The 22,039-nt window shown below is 39.8% G+C and overlaps 1 protein-coding gene across 1 annotated transcript in view; it reads right to left on the bottom strand.

The window, feature by feature from the left end:
- Positions 1 to 214: 214 nt before the first annotated feature.
- Positions 215 to 22,039, bottom strand: part of MTTP (microsomal triglyceride transfer protein) — a 54,300-nt gene continuing 32,475 nt past the window's right edge. Inside the window, exons 11-18 of the mRNA XM_020884237.2 lie at positions 21,324 to 21,536; positions 19,394 to 19,605; positions 17,554 to 17,651; positions 17,331 to 17,452; positions 15,753 to 15,980; positions 6,972 to 7,096; positions 3,265 to 3,435; positions 215 to 1,702 (exon numbers count right to left, since the gene is read on the bottom strand). Of these exons, the coding sequence (XP_020739896.2) occupies positions 1,531 to 1,702; positions 3,265 to 3,435; positions 6,972 to 7,096; positions 15,753 to 15,980; positions 17,331 to 17,452; positions 17,554 to 17,651; positions 19,394 to 19,605; positions 21,324 to 21,536 (1,341 nt within the window). The 3' untranslated portion in view covers positions 215 to 1,530. The remainder of the gene's footprint in view (positions 1,703 to 3,264; positions 3,436 to 6,971; positions 7,097 to 15,752; positions 15,981 to 17,330; positions 17,453 to 17,553; positions 17,652 to 19,393; positions 19,606 to 21,323; positions 21,537 to 22,039) is intronic.

Raw genomic sequence — 22,039 nt, 5'->3', positions numbered from 1 at the left:
TCTGTACTCAGAAAGTGAGGGTAACAGAAAAATATGGTGCTCAAAGTAATGGATGGCTGGATGCATCGCTGACTCAATGGACACGAGTCTGAACAAACTCCTGGAGATAGTAAAGACAGGGAAGCCTGGCGTGCTGCAGTCCCTGGGGTTGCAAAGAGTTGGACATGACTTAGTGACTGAATGACAACAACCAAGTGATAGAAGACAAAAGCAATTCAGCAGGAATTCCACATATTTATTTCATCACATGTCATCTTAAATTTACAATTAATGGTGGGCTACTTAAACTTCCATTGTATGTGTGTGTGTGTGTGTGTGTGTGCGTGTTTCATGGATAAGTGAGCATCTGTTATCTGTTTGGGGCCTGTCACTAGTAACACATGTGTCTGTTTTATTAGTAAATACCTGAAAATGGTTAACATATGAAAAGGTGAAAACTATCCAAATGTTCATCAACTGTTAAATGGCATATTTATATAATGGGATATTATTCAACCGTAAAAAAAGTAAAGTACTGATCGCTAGTAGTAAAGAACCCACTTGCCAATACAGGAGACGTAAGAGATGTCTCTTTTAATGTCTCTTTTAATTTGTACAAATAAAGACATTCTTTTCTTGATTTCATATTTTAGAATCCAAATCCACCAGTTCCTTAAAGTATTATTAAGTTCTCCCAGTTTTTGCAGATTGTAGTCCAACAGACTGGAACTTCCAACACAAAACAATTGATTGAAAGATAAAAAATGATGACTATTTGTGGATCTTCCTTATAAAGGACAGTGGACCACACTGAAGTCTCAATGAGACACAGCACAAGAAAAGTCAAATGGAGTTCCTGAAGTTAGTAGTTCTAATTCTGATAAGCTCAGTCTGACATTTGTAAGGCAGAAGGCAGAGGACTGATGGGCTTTCTTCTAGCAATCTATGCGGCCAGCAGAGACACAAGATGGTACGTGTCAATTCTGTGTGCTTTCTACCTCAGTGTTCAATAAAACTAACAACAGAAGAGATAAATATTAATTCTTGAACATAGTTGACAGAAGCCTTTAAGAGTCATGTCCCTTTCCCCTCATGCCCCCTAAAAACAGCAACAAAAAGTCTACTTTCCTGATTGGGCATGTTTGGTAGAGACAAGCCATGTAAGATTTTTACCAAGGACTTCATAAGTGATTGAACATTTTTGAAACAAAATTGTGCTCCCCCAAGTGTGTGTATGTCTTTTTTTTTTTAAACAATAGTTTCTTCTTAGGGCAGAACTAGTTTCACAGTAGTAAATGTGATTTGAGAGAGATGCAGGAAAACTAAGAATGCTACTAAAAGTATCACATAGATTGGCTCAGAATGACACTGTAGGTAGTATCAAACGATTCAGGCCCAAACTTAATTATGTGAGGTTTTTCACCACGTTTTACAAAACTCTTAAATACAGGTAAATATGTAAACACTGTGCTCTCAGAGAGCAATACTTAGGCATGTCACATCGTATCCCTTCCGGCGAGATGGAGTCTAGTGAAACAGCCGCCATCAGTTTCAAAACCAACCACTGGAACTACTCTCTGGTTGAGGAGCAAACACCGCCTTGCACATGTCAGAGTTCTCTTGGTGCAGCGGGAATTCACATCCTCCTATTAGGCTTTCTTTTCTCTTCCGAGAAACATAACCTCTGCCTGTAGACAGCCTTTCATATTTTGTCTCAAATTGCCTGCATAACAACAATAATAACAAAATCACACACATATTATAGTCACACCACACCCACCAGAGCCCAGTTATTGAATGAACACTTCAAGCTTCTGAGTTAAAACCATTTGAGAAAGGACTTTAGTACCAAAGCTTTCATTCCCACGAGTGGGGTGATTTTTTTCTTTCCATTTCTTTTCCCACTAACAGATACACTTCACAGGCCTGGGATATGAGAGTCCTGCCACTCATTTTTCTGGAATGAAGGACCAAATGTCTCTCAGATTTTTGGAGATGCTGCTAAGCTTTGTAGGCTTTGCTATGTCCCCCATCCCTCATTCCAGGGGCCCTGCCTTTGGGGGTACTCCCCTTTCAGTAAGAAGCAAATCCATCTGGGTTTAAGCCAACAATGCTGACAGGGAAACACCCCCAGAGCTCTGGGCCAAGTGAACTGTGGAACCAGATCAGTTAGCCTTGTGCCTGGGCTGCTGGTCACTGCATTTTGACCACGGGAAGGTTGATTTTCTTTTTAATGTGTTAATGGAGGTTTATTCTAGACATGTGTGTGTGTGTGTGTGTGTGTGTGTGTGAGTCGCTTATTCATGTCCAACTCTTTGTGATCCCACGGACTGTAGCCCACCAGGCTCCTCTGACCATTGGATTTTCCAGGCAAGAATACTAGAGAGGGTAGCCTTTCCCTTCTCCAGGGGATCTTCCTGACCCAGGGATTGAAACCAGGTCTACTGCATTGGCAGGAGGATTCTTTATCATCTGAGCCACCAGGGAAGTCCATTCTAGACATGAGTTAATATAAGTTAGCAACTGCTTAATAGCCTCAGAGAGCTTCCCTGGTAGCTCAGATGGTAAAGAATCTGCCTGTAATGCAAAAGACCTGGGTTTCATCGCTGGGTTGGGAAGATCCCCAGGAGAAGGCAATGTCAACCCATTCCAGTGTTCTTGCCTGGAGAATTCCACGGACAGCGGAGCCTGGCAGGCTATAGTTCATGGGGTCACAAAGAGTTTAACACAACTGAGAGACTGAGCATGCACACACAAGTACTCTAAGAAAAGCATGTTTTTTAAAGTTCAAAATCCCCAACACTTAACCTTGAGCCAAAACTTAAACCAGGTCAAGCTGCTGTTATACAGATTACATAAAACTTGTGAACTCATTTGGGCTTTTAAGCCATGGTAAATGATTGTCAGATGTTCTGTTTTGAGCTTTCTATCCAAGAGAAAATTGTGTAAACAGCTGATAGTAAACATGCATCTAGTGTTTTTGCTGAAACTATGTGGAAACTTATACTAAATCAAATCTCTTTGTTGCCTTGATAAATTATTTCTGGGCTAGAATATGATAGTATCTCCAGAATCAAATGAACTTGTCATTATAGTTTCTTGGAATGCTAGAAACTGACATTATTTTTTTAGTCTTATCGATTATTCTTTACTCATTTAAAGAAAATTCATGTCTCACTGGGTTTTACCGTTTTCCTTTAATTTCTGTGGAATGCTCAAAATTGGGTGCAAGCTCCTGGTGAACTCTAGATGGCCCTGGAACATTCCATAAGTCCTGTTTCTTACCTGTATGGAACATCTTCCTTGTCCATCTGCAGACAAACTAAAAATGGATACTGAGAAAACTGCACCGTGGAGATAAACTCCAAGCCTGCTTCTGTTTCTGCACCAATTTCCAAGCCAGCTTTCACAAAAGAGGAGTCCACCGTGATGTCACCAGTTATTAACACACTTACCCTAAAAATTGAGCAAAATAATCCATGAATCACATTTAATTGAGCTGAACTAACAGACCATGGGGTCTGAATTTCTGACATTGATAACTGGAAAGGGACTAAGAGGTGACCTAAATTTGCTTAGAATTCTGGATAGTTCTAGGAATTGGGCAGTGAAAATCTGCCTTACCTCTGAGTCCTCTCCCAGCCTTCAGTTCTAAATGTGGGAATGAAATGTCTATCTGGCATTAATGTTTGATATGGGCATATCAAGAGCCAAGAGGAAAAGATGCCTGGGATCTGGTCCTTTCAGAAAGTCAGAAATACCTGTTTATCTTAAAATCTAAGCTCACCCAGAAGACAGCTGATGTTTACAACAATTTTCTTGGTAATGATCTCTCTTTTGGCTTCTATGTAGCTATTTTAATTCATTTTATTACTTTCTCTAAAAGGTCTTTGGTGACAGAAGTCTATGGTTGCCAAGATATTTAAAAAAAAATACAGTATCATGAAGAACAATTCCTACAGCATGTACATTGCATGCCTCAGAAAGGACAGATATCATAGGTTCTCCAACGATCACAGACTGGACTGAGTGGGATAAAGGCTGGGAGGAAAATGAAGAGGATAAGCAATTCTAGTAGAAGGCTTACCTCTAGGACCACTCTAATTTAACTGCAGACTTCAGATGAAATCTGAGTTGTATGTTATGCTCTTTTGATAGACGTACTAATGTTTGCTGTCCTACTCACAGCACACTGGCTGCCATTGCCAGTGAAAAGTAAGTCAGAGGTGGTATCATTTAAATCTCTGAATCCAAAAGGGAACCCTCTTACAATGTTGGTGGGAATGCAAACTAGTATAGCCACTATGGAGAACGGTGTGGAGATTCCTTAAAAAACTGGAAATAGAACTGCCATATGACCCAGCAATCCCACTGCTGGGCATACACACTGAGGAAATCAGAATTGAAAGAGACACGTGTACCCCAACGTTCATTGCAGCACTATTTATAATAGCCAGGACATGGAAGCAACCTAGATGTCCATCGGCAGATGAAAGGATAAGAAAACTGTAGTACATAGACACAATGGAATATTACTCAGCCATTAAAAAGAACACATTTGAATCAGTTCTAATGAGGTGGATGAAACTGGAGCCTATTATACAGAGTGAAGTAAGTCAGAAAGAAAAATACCAACACAGTATACTAACGCATATATATGGAATTTAGAAAGATGGTACCAATAACCCTATATGTGAAATAGCAAAAGAGACACAGATGTATTGAACAGTCTTTTGGACTCTGTGGGAGAAGGCGAGGGTGGGATGATCTGAGAGAATAGCATCAAAACAGGTATATTATCATATGTGAAACAGATCTCCAGTCCAGGTTCTATGCATGAGACAGGGTGTTCAGGGCTGAACACCATCCCAGAGGGATGGGATGGGGAGGGAGGTGGGAGGGGGGTTCAGGATGGGGAACACAGGTACACCCATGACTGACTCATGTCAATGTATGGCAAAAACCACTACAATATTGTAAAGTAATTAGCCTCCAATTAAAATAAGTTAAAAAAAAATAAATCCCTGAATCCTTTACCATAGCTTCTCACATCTTACACTCAACAAAGGCTTAGATCATCTTTAAATGAGCAAATGGAAAATTGAAGATGAATTGGCTATAATGTAGACACTGGTAGACACTTAGTGATACTGTGTCCCTTTCAAAAAGCCAGATTTTTTTTTTTTTTTTGGCATTGCTGTTGTTGACTTCCTTCTGCAAATAATTCAATTCAGTTTAATTTGGGAAAACTTCTATCCAGAAAATACATCAGAAAGAGGTGAAAGATGACTGATTCGGGGGGAATCCCTAAATTGCATTGCTTATCCTTCTGAAAGCTTCTCCCATTTCTCATTCTTTGGTTCCTTTTAGTAACCCTGAGCATCATCTTTCATATTAAGTGTGCTACCTTTTGATTTTTCTCAATTCTTTCATCCATTATTCAAAATAAATTTTAAAAATCTAATTTTAGCTCTCCTATCTCACTTCTGCCCCACTGTGTTTTTAAATATCCAAAAATGTAAAAATTAATTTCATTTTCATTTTATTTTCTTCAATACTATAACAAACAGAAGAATTATCCTTTTGATTATAATTCTGGTTCAAAGATGTTTTAAGGTCAAAATAAAATGCTTTTGTTTGATCTGATGGGTAAATTTAAAAAGCTAAAGGACCTGAGAAAATTCTGTTTAGAAAAATGAACACTGATAAATGCACTTAAAGGACTCAGAATATTTAAGACTTAGATTCTGCACAAAAGTGATCATCTTTATTTCTCCACTGAAGACAGCAAAACAAGAAAGATTTTAAATCTCAACAAGAGGGATAAGCTAAAATAATTTGCTTAAAAGTAAAGCTTTATCACAGCATTCTCAACTACTAAAGTGGAATATTTTATTACCCTGCTTGTTTCATGACTGTAGCCATGAAATTAAAAGACACTTGCTCCTTGGAAGAAAAGCTATGACCAACCTAGACAGCATATTAAAAAGCAAAATAAAGGTCTGTCTAGTTAAAGCTATGGTTTTTCCAGTAGTCATGTATTGATGTGAGTTGGACCATAAAGAAAGCTGAGCACTGAAGAATTGATGCTTTTAAACTGTGGTGTTGGAGGAGACTCTTGAGAGTCCCTTGGACTGCAAGGAGATCAAACCAGTCAATCCTAAAGGAAATCAGTCCTGAATATTCATAGCTCCAATACTTTGTCCCTCTTTTGTGAAGAACTGACTCCTTGGAAAAGACCCCGATTCTGGGATAGACTGAAGGCAGGAGGAGAAGGGGATGACAGAGGATGAGATAGTTGGATGGCAACACCGACTCAATGGACGTGAGTTTGAGCAATCTCCAGGAGTTGGTGATGGACAGGGAAGTCTGGCGTCCCGCAGCCCATGGGGTCTCAAAGAGTCAGGCATTACTGAGCGACTGAACTGAACTGAAAGTGGAATACCAAGAGAAGATGGATGTCTCACCAACTGGGCAAGCTGTCCATGGATGTCTTTAAAAGCAAAAAGATCCTTCTCTAAGTTGTATTAGATACCTACCTGCTCATAAGGATCTATGGTAAGAATGACTTCCCATGGTTACTCCCTGCTCTATGATTTAATGATTACAAATAGAAAGCATAGAATTTGAGGTGTTGGAAGGTTAAAGAATTCCAAAAACATATCTCTGGATATAGAGAACAGTCTTGTGGTTGCCAAGAGGGAGTGGGGTGGGGAAAGGAAAGATTGGGAGTTTGCTATTAGAAGTTGTAAACTATTATATATAGAATGGATAAATAACAAGGTCCTACAGTATAGCACAGGGAACTATATTCAATTTTCTATGATAAGCCATAATGGAAAAGAATATGAAAAGGAACATATATATGTATCAATAAAACTGAATAATTTTGCTGTACAGCAGAAATTAACATTGTAAATCAACTATACTCCAATAAAATTAGAAAAGAAACCTCTGTGGTTCTTCTCATAGAGTACTATACATATGCTTACCGATTTTTCACTCGGGTTTTAGATTCACGATACCATAGACTAAATTCCATGGCACCTGTGATATCAATAGCTAGACCACCCTGGACATCCATATTGGCCTTAAGTCCAGATTGCAGCTGAAGCTCCTAGAAACAAAAGTATGTGATAACAGTTAGAAGGAGAAAGGGAAGGAGGAAGAGGGGGAAGGGGAAAGTGAAGGGAGAGGGGGAGGAGAAACAGCAGCACATTTTGGCCAGCCCCTTCTAACAGCACGCTCCTCCTGTGATACCACTGGAGTTGTGCTAATGATGAAGTCTTCCTCTAGGCTGGGAAACACATTCTAATCTTGATCACTGGAAGTAGATTACTGATATGCTACATTATTTAATGAATTAAAATACTGAAGAAGTAAAGTGTCAGTTGAGAAAGGTGCTTTCTCTCAATCTTTGCCTCACTTTGGGAGGAATACGGTTCTCAAAGTGTGGTTCTCTGATGAGTAACAGGAGCATCCATGGAACATGTTAGGAATGCAAGCTCCCTATCTACTGAATTAGAAACTCTGAGGGTGGTGCCCAGGGATCTGTGTTTTAACAAGCCCTCATGTGATTCTGATGCACCCAAACTTGAGAGCCAACAGACTAGGAAAAATGAAGCCATCTCCTTTGGAAATCCAACATTGGCTTTGGGGTGGGGATGAGGGCTGGTATAAATGATTTCCAGAAATCCTTTAGCCCTTCTATAGTTATGTGCTATGTCAAATAAAGTAAACTGCATCTTGCTGGCGAATGTAAGGAAAGATAAAAACTGCTGGTGCCGTATACAAATTCTACAAATTGCCTAGGAAAGGAAAGCTGGGAAAGAAAGGCAGGGTAACTTAACTAAGCTTTAATACCCTATTGTTTGACGTTTGGAATGACATCAATATAACAAAAACAATCAACATGAACCCCATAGCATATTCCAGAGCGATAGTAATCATGTACAAACATAGTCCATCCTCAGCAACTTTGTAGTTGTCTGAAGCCCATTGTTTTATACTGATTGCCAGCATATACCTTTTAAGTCTTGCAATTTCTGTGTACACTAGAAGGGGTGATGATGGCTGAAAACTTCTTCAGCAGGGTTGGAATCAGATTGCCTGGGGACAATGTTGGAAATGCAACAGTTCTGCGAAAAAGGCTCAGTACCCTTAATTTTTATATTCCTCCAAAGATCTTAGGTTCATGGCAACTGGCAGCATGACTAATTTCTTTATGTGACTGCCCTACTCAGACCAAACAAACCATGCTTTCATCAACCATTAACACTGCAATTTTAATTTCTAGAGAGGATTGTGTTGGTCATTGATCTCCCTGGATTTTCTCCAGCTTTCCAAAAAGAGTGGCAAGAATCTCAGTCATAGAACCTGGTTTACTAAAAAAGTCTGATGGTGGCATGAAACTACCTTCGGTCTGAAAGACATTCAGATGAAAACATGAGATTCTTGACGCAGAGCTCAGGACACATTAGGAGACAGCCCTAAGGATACCTACTACTACATTAAGTATAGAACAAAATGTGGTTGTGGGAGGATGCAGGGGTTGTCTCAGGCATCACAACTAGTATAGAGGAACACAAATTATCCTGAAAAAAACCAAATAAGCATGTTCAAATTGTAACCCATGCCTATGAACTGCAGAACCAAGATACAAATTCTACATTTGTACCATGATGGTGACCGTTTCCAAATGGGCCCTACTGTGTGCCCTGCCTCAGAAGTATTTCTTTCTTTGGATCACATTCTATGTTCCCAATTTGAAAGCTATAATCTTGTTAGTCCACCCAACTCAGCAGAGGTCTATGATGTAGACTTTGGTTTTACCACTGACCATACATTACGTGGGTGTCAAAACACACCAAGCACCATGGGAAAGAACATTTCACGGCTATTAGACAATGTGCCTTTTATAGGGAGAGAGCATTTCTACTGCAGTGTGGGTTTTGAGGAGAGCCTTGGCTTTCTGGGAAGATGCCATCTCTCACGCAAAGGGATCAAAGAAGAATTCTTACGTATAATCACAGAGGAATATGTTCAGGATAGACCACTGACCCCAGCAGAAGGACAAACCACTCTTTCCTTCATGAAAGGGACTAAATCACACAGCACAGTGGTTCTAATTTTTGAGGGATGTAAAATAAGTAGAATGAATGGTTTTTTAATATCTATTGTGCCCCTTGAAGCTCTGTATTTTGTATCTCATTTAATTTCCATTCAAATCTTCCATGGTTGGCATTATATAGGAAGATTGAAAAGAAAAATGAGGCTTGGAGGCTACCTGTGCAGCTAGACTGAATATCCAGATGGTCTCTAGTGGGGAGACTTTTCTACTACCATACATGACTGTCACAAAATCATAACTCTCACTTGTCTCCTACTGTGCAAGGAGGCCTGTTCTAAGAAATACTGCAAAAAAAGATGAGGTACAGGCTTATGGGTTTCCCTGGTGGCTCAGCGGTAAAGCACCCGCCTGCCAAGGCAGAAGACTTGGGTTCAATCTCTGGGTCAGGAAGACCCTTTGGAGTAGGCAATGGTGAACTACTCCAGTATTCTTGCCTGGGAAACCCCATGGACTGGGAAGCCTGGTGGGCTACAGACCATGGCATCACAAAAGAATCGGACACAATTTAGTGACTAAAACAGCAATAGGTTTATGTCCTATGTGACTCAGAGAGCATATTTAATTCTCATCCATGAACTAGAAGAACAAGATACTGGAACTTTGTATTTGTAGCTAATGGGAGCCCTTTGATCTTTTACTTTTGGTCCTAAAGGTGTCCCTTATAGCTCAGACACCCATATTTTGACAACTCATCCCATTGCTTCCATTCAGGAAAGTTTGTTCTTTGCTGGCTAAAGAGGATCCCCCTATTAATCTGACTTTATCAAACATCCTTCTCTGAGGAGTAATCCAATTAGCCAAAAGGGAGACAGAGAGAGAGAAAGTACAGGGTAATTCCATCTGCCCTGGTGGCTGTGACAGTCCCTCCACTGCCAAAATTTCCTTCAATGTCAGCACTTGACCTAGAGTGGTATGTGCCTCTCAAGCTGGAATTGCATTACTGGAGTACTCTGCAGAGCCAGGGACTCAAACGGCTCATTTCTATAATAAATTGAGATCTGCCAAATACTTCAATTTAAAATACACTGCCACTGGGCTATGTTTCATAGCTAAGTGAAGATCTTTCTCCTGGAATATGTCTGTGGTGCCCTACCTTAATTAATTAAAAAAAAATACAATAACTTAATCACTTTGCTGTATGGTAGAAACTTACACACATTTTAAACCAACTATGCTTCAATAAAAAATTGTTTAAAAAAAAGAAAAACCAAAAAAAAAATAAAAATAAAAAATAGAAAAACCATAAAGATAATCTAGATCAGGGGTTGGCAACTATGGACTGCAGGCAGACCTGGCCCACTGACTACTTTTGTAAATAAAATTTTATTGGAACACTGTCGCACTCCTATGTTAATATATTATTTATAGCTATTGTCACTCTACAATGACAGAGACCATATGTCTCACTGAGCCTGAACTATTTACTTCTTGCCCTTTACATAAATTGTTTCCCAACCCTGGTCTAGATTAGTATTTATGTTTGCATCAAGTTTCTAATTCAGACATTAAGCATTGCTGATAGGAAGGTGAGTACATATAGACCATACTGAACTGTTATTATTCCTGCATCTTAAATTGTGGACTACTTTCTCAGCATGCTTAGGACTTCTTCAGTCCTTAGTGGAGATGGAGAAGGCAATCATTAAGAATGCATTTCCCTAGCACTTCCCTGGTGGTCCAGTGGTTAAGAACCCACCTTGCAATGCTGGGGACACTGGTTTGATCTCTGGTCTGGGAAAATCCCACACGCTGTAGAGCAACTAAGCCCATGAGCCCCAACTACTGAGCCCACGTGCTGCCATTGCTGATGTCTATGTGCCTAGTCTTCTGCACTCCGCAACAAGAGAAGCCGCCACAGTGAGAGGCCCGCACACCTAGAGAAAGCCCATGTTCAGCAACGAAGACCCACTACAGCCCCCCGACTGAAAAAAAAGATGCATCCCCCAGAGGAAACACTTTAGTGAAAAGGTGCAGTGTAATGATGTGCAGTTATCTGATTAATTTGAGAACAATTTTTCATGTGTGATTCTGAGAATTAATGGTTATTAGAGGCATCACTGGTTTCCTTCTTTTCATTCATAGTAACAGAAACAAAGTTTTGTTCAGAGTGTCAGTACAACAACCAAAAAACTACATTTACCAGCTTCTCTTGCAGCTAGAGAGAGCCATATGACACAGTTTTGGTCACAACAAAGGACTTCCATTTGCAGATGTTTTTCTTTTTTAGAAATAGATAGGGCTTGTAGGATGGTTCTTGAAAAGAGTCAGACTCTGATGCCCCTTACCCTTCCCTCTTCCTTCCTGGAATGAGTTCTGGAAGTACAACAGCCATCTGAGAATCACGAGGCAAAATGAGGTTAAAAGCCACAAGTAAATATGGAAAAAGAGCCTGCATCCTAATAATACATAGGGTTGCCATATCAACCCTGGACTATCTACTTCTATATATCTTTTACATGATAAAAATCAAACTATTTGGTCAAGCTATCCTAAATTATTTTTGTTGTTGTTATACATAGCTATCCTGAATTGTTATCAAGAATAATAAAGAAAGGGAATTAATTTCTAGTTGCAACCAATGATGATTGGGTGGATTTTTAGTAAATCTGATACTTCAGGTCACTTACAGATCTTAAAATCTTTGATTTCATAAGCAAAACCCAACAGATCAAAGTCCTCAAGTTATCCAGCAAAGAACAAAACTAATAAAAACTTAGAATCATCTATTCCAAATATCTCACTTTATGTGTAGGAATTCCTGGTATAAAGCTATGAAGTAACTGCCCAAGAGTACACAGGACATAACTCAGTTCAATTCAGTTCATTTCAGTCGCTCAGTCATGTCCAACTCTTTGCAACCCCATGGACTGCAGCACACCAGGCTTCCCTCTCCATCTGCAACTCCCAGAATTTACTCAAACTCATGTCCAGGTCAGTGGTGCCATTCAACCATCTCATCCTCTGTCATCCCCTCTCCTCCTGCCTTCAAACTTTCCCAGCCTCAGGGTCTTTTCAAATGAGTCAGTTCTTCACATCAGGTGGCCAAAGAATTGGAGTTTCAACTTTAGCATTAATCCTTCCAATGAATATTCAGGACTGATTTTCTTTAGGATGGACTGGTTGGATCTCCTTGCAGTCCAAGGGACTTTCGAGAGTCTTCTCCAACACCACCATTCAAAAGCATCAATTCTTTGGTGCTCAGCTTTCTTTATAGTCCAACTCTCACCCACATACATGACTACTGGAAAAACCATAGCTTTGACTACACGGACCCTTGTTGGCAAAGTAATGTCTCTGCTTTTTAATATGCTGTCTAGGTTGGTCATAACTTTCCTTCCAAGGAGTAAGCGTCTTTTAAATTCATGGTTGTAGTCACCATCTGCAGTGATTTTGACATTATTTTGCAGTGACTTTATTTTGCCCCCCCAAAATAAAGTCTGTCACTGTTTCTACTGTTTCCCCATCTATTTGCCATGAAGTGATGGGACCAGATGCCATGATCTTAGTTTTCTGAATGCTGAGTTTTAAGCCAACTTTTTCACTCTCTTCTTTCACTTTCATCAAGAGGCTCTTTGCTTCTTCTTCGCTGTCTGCCATAAGGGTGGCATCATCTGCATATCTGAGGTAATTGATATTTCTCCTGGCAATCTTGATTCCAGCTTGTGCTTCCTCCAGCCCAGCGTTTCTCATGATGTACTTGCATATAAGTTAAATGAGCAGGGTGACAATATACAACTTTGACATACTCCTTTCCCTATATAGAACCAGTCTGTTGTTCCATGTCCAGTTCTAACTGTTGCTTCTTGACCTGCACACAGATTTCTCATGAGGCAGGTCAGGTGGTCTGGTATTCCTATCTCTTTCAGAATTTTCCACAGTTTATTGTGATCCACACAGTCAAAGGCTTTGGCATAGTCAATAAAGCAGAAGTGGATGTTTTTCTGGAACTCTCTTGCTTTTTTGATGATCCAGCGGATGGTGGCAATTTGATCTCTGGTTCCTCTGCCTTTTTTAAAACCAGCATGAACATCTGGAAGTTCATAGTTCACATACTGTTGAAGCCTGGCTTGAAGAATTTTGAGCATTACTTTGCTAGCATGTGAGATGAGTGCAACTGTGCAGTAGTTTGAGCATTCTTTGGCATTGCCTTTCTTAGGGATTGGAATGAAAACTGAACTTTTCCAGTCCTGTGGCCACTGCTGAGTTGTCCAAATTTGCCAGCATATTGAGTGCAGCACTTTCACAGCATCATCTTTTACAATTTTAAAGAGCTCAGCTGGAATTCCATCACCTCTATTAGCTTTGTTCGTAGTGATGCTTCCAAAGGCCCACTTGACTTCACATTCCAGGATGTCTGGCTGTAGGTGAGTGATCACACCATCGTGATTATCTGGGTCATGAAGATCTTTTTTATATAGTTCTTCTGTGTATTCTTGCCACTTCTTCTCAATATCTTCTGCTTCTGTTAGGTCCATACCATTTCTGTCCTTTATTGTGCCCATCTTTGCATGAAATTTTCCCTTGGTATCTCTGATTTTCTTGAAGAGATCTCTAGTCTTTCCCATTCTACTGTTTTCCTCTATTTGTTTGCATTGATTGCTGAGGAAGTCTTTCTTATCTCTCCTTGCTGTTCTTTGGAACTCTGCATTCAAATGGGAATATCTTTCCTTTTCTCCTTTGCCTTTCACTTCTCTTCTTTTCACAGCTATTTATAAGGCCTCCTCAGACAACCATTTTGTCTTTTTGCATTTCTTTTTCTTGGGGATGGTCTTGATCACTGCCTTCTGTACAATTTCACAAATCTCCAGCCATAATTCTTCAGGTACTCTATCAGATCTAATCCCTTAAATCTATTTCTCACTTCCACTGTATAATCATAAGGGATTTGATTTAGGTCATACCTAAATGATCTAGTGGTTTTCCCTATTTTCTTCAATTTAAGTCTGAATTTGGCAATAAGGAGTTCATGATCTTAGCCACAGTCCACTCCCAGTCTTGTTTTTGCTGACTGTATAGTGCTTCTCCATATTTGGCTGCAAAGAATATAATCAATCTGATTTCAGTGTTGACCATCTGGTGATGTCCATGTGTAGAGTCTTCTCTTGTGTTGTTAGAAGAGGGTGTTTGCTATGACCAGTGCGTTCTTTTGGCAAAACTCTATTAGCCTTTACCCTGCTTCTTTCTGCACTCCAAGGCCAAATTTGCCTGTTATTTCAGGTATTTCTTGACTTCCTAGTTTTGCATTCCAGCCCCCTATAATGAAAAGGACCTCTTTTTTGGGTGTTAGTTCTAAAAGGTCTTGTAGATCTTCATAGAACCATTCAACTTCAGCTTCTTCAGCATTACTGGTTGGGGCATAGACTTGGATTACTGTGATATTGAATGGTTTGCCTTGGAAACAAACAGATCATTCTGTTGTTTTTGAGACTGCATCCAAGTACTGCATTTTGGACTCTTGTTGACTATGATGGCTACTCCATATCTTCTAAGGGATTCTTGCCCACAGTAGTAGATATAATGGTTATCTGAGTTAAATTTGCCCATTCCAGAAGGTAAATAGTGGAGGCAAAAGTCAAACCTAGGCTATTACTTCTGAATAAACCACAAAAGCAAACTTCCCCAGAAAGTCCTATAGTCTGTACATTTTAATCCAATCTCCTCACACATCTTCAACATGAAAAATACAAGCTAGAGAGCAAGTAATCACTTTAAGGATTTTTCATAAGATCTTCTTTTTTAGCAAATATTCCACTTTTATATTGCTATGCTTAGTAAGGCAGGAAATGTCAAGCCATTAAAGAAAAAACAAATTAAGCATCAAACACACTCAAACTCAAAGGTTATTCAGATTAACCCTCTTCTGTTTCTGAGAAAATTCCATGAGGCAGATCACTCACATCCTACAGTAACCTGGTCACCTAAATCTTTCCACACAGAATATACTATTGTCATATCTTAGTACAGTAATGTAAGATTTAGGAGTGAAGAAAATTGAAAACTATTCTGAAGAATGCAGGTCAAGTGAATGAAAGTTCTCTTATTCTTTAACAATGAATGGACCTTTGTAAGGTTCTGTGAACATGAGAATGTGGGGCAAAGAGTGTCCATTAAACATGTGGTTGGTGTCAGTGATTGCTTGTGCCTCTACGGATATGGCAGGGATGATGCACTACTTGAATCTTTACCACTGTCGTCATGTTAAACGTCATCAGTAATTTATGAAGCCTTGCAGTTCAGAGCTTGTGTTCAGAAAAAAATATCATGTAAGTACCCAAGAAAGCCAAATGAAAGAAATAAGGCCATCACTCCTCTGTTGAATCCTAAGTTATTTTCTCCATAGTTTCTTTTTTCTGGTCACATCAGTTTCCTTCCCCCACTTTTAGTTTTACTGAGATATAAATGACATTATATTATACTCATGTTGAGTAGTTCCTCTTTTGCCGCAATAGTGAGAAGATGTCTTAATCAGATAACATAGGCAAAATTAAACCCATTTTCCTGTAGGGAAGGAGAAAGGGCAATAATGCCAAGAGGGTTGAATGCTTAGAATGTGAGCCCCAAGGTGAGTGGAACTTTATCTTGTATCCTCCATGTGTATGAAGTGTGACTAGTATATTCAATATTCACGTGCAGACTGAATTACCTGGGAATGATCTATTAGCAGAAGAAGTCCTTTCACCACACTCATAGGGTCGCTAGAGGCTGACAGCATTTTAGACATCAAATCACTGTATCCATTGAAAAAAGTGACAGGTCTGAGCTGAACATCAAAGAGGAGAGCTGACAAGCCAGCATAGGAGTCAAGGTTCTCTTCCCCCTCATCAGGAGTGGCTGCAATTAATGCCTCCAGTCCTTGGGCTTCAATGACCACCTAGGGAAAATAGATATCGCGTTCATGACATTAGTTCCCTGCCTGTTCTGTACGAGAGGATGAGCTACACCTACAACTTTCCTGGGGTTCCAAAAGTTGCCTGCAGCTGCAAAAAATAGGCAAAAAATAAAACAAAAATAGCTCTGTGCCTGAATATGAGTTTGTTTTCTTCATTTAATTCTCACAGCCACACTTGGAGGTACGTGTGATTGTATCCATTTTGTTGATGAGCCTGAAAAAAAACTCAGATGGTAGAGATAGGTCTCAAACTTCTTCTATCTGACTGCAAAGACCATGAACAGTCCATTTAATGGCGTCATCCTAGAGATACAGCCTCTGCAGAATTGTCGTACATAGTGGATTGCCTGTCTTGAGGAGCCTCTAAAAATGAGGTGGAGAGATGTTGGCACAGTTGGCCCAAGTCTGTGCTATGAGAGGGTGTGTAACTCTCTAAGCCATGACTCACCCCCTTCCACATAAAACCTTTTCCAGTAAAAGAAGAGATGTTGAACATCGAGAGCAGGCTCACATCCTGAGCTCTACCACACACAGGAATCCTACATATTCTTGGTACTCCACACCCAGGGCCCTAGCCAAGGGCGTCTGGCATTTCAGAGCGCATATCAGAAAACAGATGGTGATTCCTCAGGACACAGGCATGGTTTCTGACTAGAGTCCTGTCAAACGGTATAGTAATACAATATTGATAAGAACTCAAGTTTATGGAACACTGGATCATTTCTACAGATAAAATGAGCTTATTTAGAAGGTTATAGTTTTGATATGCATAAAAACTAAAAAGAGAGTATGCTTTGAAATTAAGAAGCCTTTAAAGATTGTCGCCAAATTTGGGGTAAAACTAAAGGGATGGAAGTCAGCCAGTTGTCAAATGCCTACACTTTATTCTTTTCTGTCTTAGAAGTATTGGAAAAATTAGATTGACTCTTTAGAGAACCATATTCTATTATGAGAGCTTTCATTATGAGGAATCAATCTCTCCATAGAAACACCAAGAGAAGGAAATACATTCTAGAATTAAATATCTGGAGCTCCAAGGAATATATCTATGAGTAAAAATAAAATATTTTTACAAAACATATGTGAGAAATACTGGCATGGCTTCAATTTTGTGAACATGTGTACCTTTGAAAAAATATGGATGCTTGCATATTTGAAACTCTTTGGGACCATAAACCACACAGCCTCTTGCAGATGATGGAATCAGGGTGACATGATAGATCCATGATTAATTTACACATTCTATAGTGTTGTCATTAGTATATATTTTATCCTACTTCTCACTAACTGCTTACATAGTCAAATAAACAAAATTAATGAAAAATTAGATACCTGGATACCATGAAGAGGAGTTTTCTCAATGTACTGAAAGATGTTCAGGTTACTTCTCCTTAGAATGCCAGAACCAGAGTAAAGAATGTCAAGGCTGTAAGTAGATGCCGAATGGGAAGTCCCTAATGACACCAACAAAAAAATCCCCGAATTTAACAACAGTCACAGCAACGCCGAGCAGGGCATGGGGCAGGGAGGGAGAACCCCTTTCTGGGTTACGTACGTTCTACATAGCCAGTATATGCAGAGGAGGAGCCACTCTTGGAGAAACGATCATAGTTATGAGCGACCATTTCCTTCAGAACTCGACGGACCATTTTGCTGTAACACAAAAAAAGGAAAAAGCTGCATTGTGATGGCTGTTTCCCAAGTCAGATTTGGAAGGAACCCAAATCCTCAGTGGAAAAAAGAAGGGGCCAAATTTTCCTCGTGCCACTCCAAGACTAGGGAGGTGCCAGCTGGAGTGCCAGCACCAGGATGAGGGTTTTCCCCTTCATTTCTCAGATATCTGAAGTTTAGTTTGCAAGTTTAGACAGCAAGGTGAGGATACCCAGCTACTAGATGGTTGAAGCTCAGTGATGGACATGACTCAGAAGTGGAAAACAACACGTTCTTTGAATCATCGTAGTTCTAGTGTCAAATAGTATATGCTTTTAAGGAAAACTGTACCAAACTGGGGAGGCTGCCTAATCTTTCTTTAAATGTTTTCCTATACCCCCTAGTGTCGTCTAATGTTCAATTAAAGGGACACTTCACAAGGGACTTCTCTGGTGGTGCAACAGTTAGGACTTCACGAGCTTCCACCATAAGGGACACAGGTTCGATCCCTGGTCAGGAAACTAAGATCTCACAAACCACTCAGCATGGCTATAAAAAAGAAAAGAAAGAAAGAAAGAAAGAAAGAAAGAAACATCTCAGTAAAATGCAGTGTGCGTGCTAAGTTACTTCAGTCGTGTCTGACTCTTTGAAACCCTATGGACTATAGCACACCAGGCTCCTCTGTCCATGGAATTCTCCAGGCAAGAACACTGGAGTGGGTTGCCATGCCCTTCTCCAGGGAATTTTCCCAATCCAGGGATTGAAACCACGTCTCTTTCAACTCCTGCTTTGGCGGGCAGGTTCTTTACCACTAGCGCCCCCTGGGAAACCTGAGAGCCTCTTTCTAAGTAAGTCTTACCCCTCTAAGGGATACGCTATGGACCTCAATATTCTTGGGCTTCCCTGTAGCTCAGCTGGTAAAGAATCTGCCTGCAATGTGGGAGACCTGGGCTCGATCCCTGAGTTGGGAAGATCCCTTGGAGAAGGGAAAGGCTACCCACTCCAGTATTCTGGCCTGGAGAATTCCATGGACCGTATAGTACATGGGGTCCCAAAGAGTTGGACATGACCGAGAGACTTTCATGTTTGTTTTTTTTCTTTTCTATCTTATTTACTTATCTAATTAGTGTTGAGATATTGCCATTCCTGACTACTTAACATTAATTGCATCAGTAATAATAATATTTAAACAGCACAGCAAAAAAGAAATTAAGATAATCCACCAAAGAAATCTGTACCGAGGTCTGATGTAGAACATTATTGAGAGGAAGAAGAAGAATGTTGCCTTACAGGGTTCACCCCAGTATCACTAGGTGATATGATTTTAGCCTGGAGGAGAAAAGGTAAAGAGCAGTTCTCAAATATTCACAGGGACTGCATGTGAGTGAGTGATTAGCTCCCTTCTGCTTTGCTCCAGGGATGAAGTCAGGTTGAGAGAAGATTTCAGTCCTACTGAAAATGTAGTTGGATTTTAAAACATTACTAACATTTGGCAATATGATATTACCAGACCGAACAGGAAACCTGGAGTGAAAAAAAACCATATCCAGAGTTCCAAATCATAGTGCCAAGGCGAAGTTTAATCTGGCCTGCTAAATACTTCTCTTACGGGAAATTTGGCAAACTATTTGGTTTTATGCAACATAACCCATCATAAAGACCACACCATTATTATTAGCCACATGTGTATCACATCATTATACAAACAAGCTCGGATAAGCAGAGAGAGGGGCGCTGTTGCCTACCTTGCAGGCATTTCAAAACGTAGGATGTCTTGGACAATGGAGAGCATGTACTTATTCATTTCTTTGGGAAGTTCCCCAATAGAGAGAAGGATGTTTTTTACTTCCATGTAGGATGGATTGTTTTTTAAAATGATGGCAGCTGCAGTAGTGCGCACAGTTTTTTCATGTATTTTACGATTCTGGTGGTATATCCTGTTCATAGTCTTCTTTACCTGTAAACAAGATGTTCAAGCTTGGTTAGCGCACATCTCGTTTCATGAATTGATACCATGGAAGGAAGAGTTCATGCTCATAAAAATAGACACATGCCTCTATATTTCCCACATTTCTTTGCACTTAGGGTGGGGCCCTAGTTCTGGCTAACAGACCATAAGCAGAATTTCTGCGGGTGACTTCTGGGCTGAGGCAGTTAAGAGCTGATATATCTTATCCCTCTCTTTCGTCCACTACTATAGTGAGTTCATGGCCACATTTTCCCTTAGCATGGATTAGCCGTAGCATGGATGAGAAGCTGAGATGTGAGAAACAGATTTTTGAGTCTTGATTGTTATGCAGCGTATCATAGTATTACCTAACAAACACAGATTTTTCAAAGGTACTACTGCTACGCGGCAAAGGGCCTCTATAGAGAGATGGCTATATGAACCTATATTCCTTACAATGAAGTGCCTCAGAATTTTCCATCGTTTTAAAATTAATAGACTATTTTTTAGAGAAATCTTAAGTTCACAGAAAAATTGAGCTGCAAGTATAGCGTTCCTATATACCTCCTGATCTCCATCCCTTCCCACTCCCCCTCCCACACAACCTCCCCTCTGTCAACATCCTGCATCTCAGTGGTACGTGTATTACATTTGATGAACCTTTACTGATACATCATTATCACCCAAAGTCCATAGGTTATATTAGAGGGTTTTCTTTTTTTCTTTTTTTTACAAAATGTTAATACTGAAGAAAATTCATCAAAATAATTACATTCTGTGGTAACAACTAATTTATTAGTCACTAGCATCGCCTAACAATAGGTGATGTTTGGGGTTCTATACTAGGTGTTTATAAATATTTCTTTCAACTCTATTCCCCTCTGCCTTGTTCTCTCTCTCAAATGTTGACCTTGTTCTCAGGTCTATAGGACTTAAGAAACTCATCAAAACAAAAACAACTAAGAAGAGACTGTGCCAGAGTCTAAAGAATCTGTCTCTAAGTCTGTCTGTCTCAAAAACTTGTGACCTAATTATCACACTTCACAGACTATCAACTTTGATAGAAAACGTAGCTGCAAACTTAGAACGTCAGTTTCAGCAGGCAGTTTATCTTATACTTTGTAAACATTCTCTGTCCTAAAAAAAATTTTAATTTGGATGGCTTCCTGAATGGTCACACTTAAGCCAGGTAATTCCCATGTCAAACAATTTAAGAGCACCTTAAAACTTGTGTGTGTGTGTGTGTCTGTGTCTGTGTTAATTGCTCAGTCATGTCTGATTCTGTGACCCCATGGACGGTAGCCCATCAGGTTCCTCTGTCTGCGAGATTTCCCAGCCAAGGATACTGGAGTGGGTAGCCACTTCCTTCTCCAGGGGGATCTTCCCTATGCAGGGACCGAACCTGGGTCTCCTGCATTGCATCAGATTCTTTACCATCTGAGCCACCAGGGAAACAAAGATATTTTGGAGAAGAATTTGTTTCTTAAAGTAAGAGAAGGTGCTTCAATATTTATGCTTCAGGATATAGGACATTATCTACTCAAAATGTGAGGCTACTTCAGAACAGCCTTAAACCCAATTGAAGTTATTTCTAAACAGGGAAAAAGAGATTCTTAGTGTGGGAGGGAAAATAGGGTGACTTCAGAGAAGTTTGCATTTGACTTGTGATTATGCATGCTTTTTTTTTTTCCTTTTATGAAGGTTGCAAATATTCTTGGAGAACTTACCTCATCAGTTATGAAAGGGACATCATATCTCTGGAGTGTGGTGGCAGCGAGGTGGCTGATGGGCCCTTCTCCAGTCTCTGTATACTTCAGAAGGAGCGGGATGCCTTCTGGAAGCCGGGCATTCTTCAGAGCCAGCAGGTACATCATGATGTCCTCTTTTTTCTCTGCTTTTTCAAGTCCTCCCAAAATTAACTTCTTGGCTTCTATCACTCCCTAAAAGAACACATTCTACATCAGACATATGTGTAACCATACATGAAACAAAGCTTGGGTAAGATCAGCTTCACTCTTGTGTCCAAGACAACAGGCTAAAGTTTTACAACTTTTTGCACTGGTTGCTTGACTGAGGCATGCAATGAAAATGAAAAAGTAAAGCTTGATAAAGGTATTGTTATTTTTTAAATGCATACATTAACATATCTGCAAGAAGCAATGAGTATAATTAACAACGGGCATATTTACTTTTGAACACACCCTGAATGTATAAAGTCATTTTTAAAATTCCCTTGTGGTCGATTATTCCTAGAATTACTCATTCATTGAAATTCTAAAATAATGGTTAGAAGGTGCCTAACTGGTGGCAACCACCTTTTCTTTCGTAATAACTATGGTGAAAGCACTTAGGACTCAACTGTAAGATCTTGTTCTAAATGTTTAAAGAGTGCTCATTTCCACTCAATTCCAAATTTCATTAATGCTGACATACTGTTAAAAAA

Source organism: Odocoileus virginianus, chromosome 21 (assembly GCF_023699985.2).
Source record: "Odocoileus virginianus isolate 20LAN1187 ecotype Illinois chromosome 21, Ovbor_1.2, whole genome shotgun sequence".
Lineage (NCBI taxonomy): Eukaryota > Metazoa > Chordata > Mammalia > Artiodactyla > Cervidae > Odocoileus > Odocoileus virginianus.
Note: the sequence above shows the minus strand (reverse complement) of the source record. Positions and strands in the feature narration are given on the sequence as shown.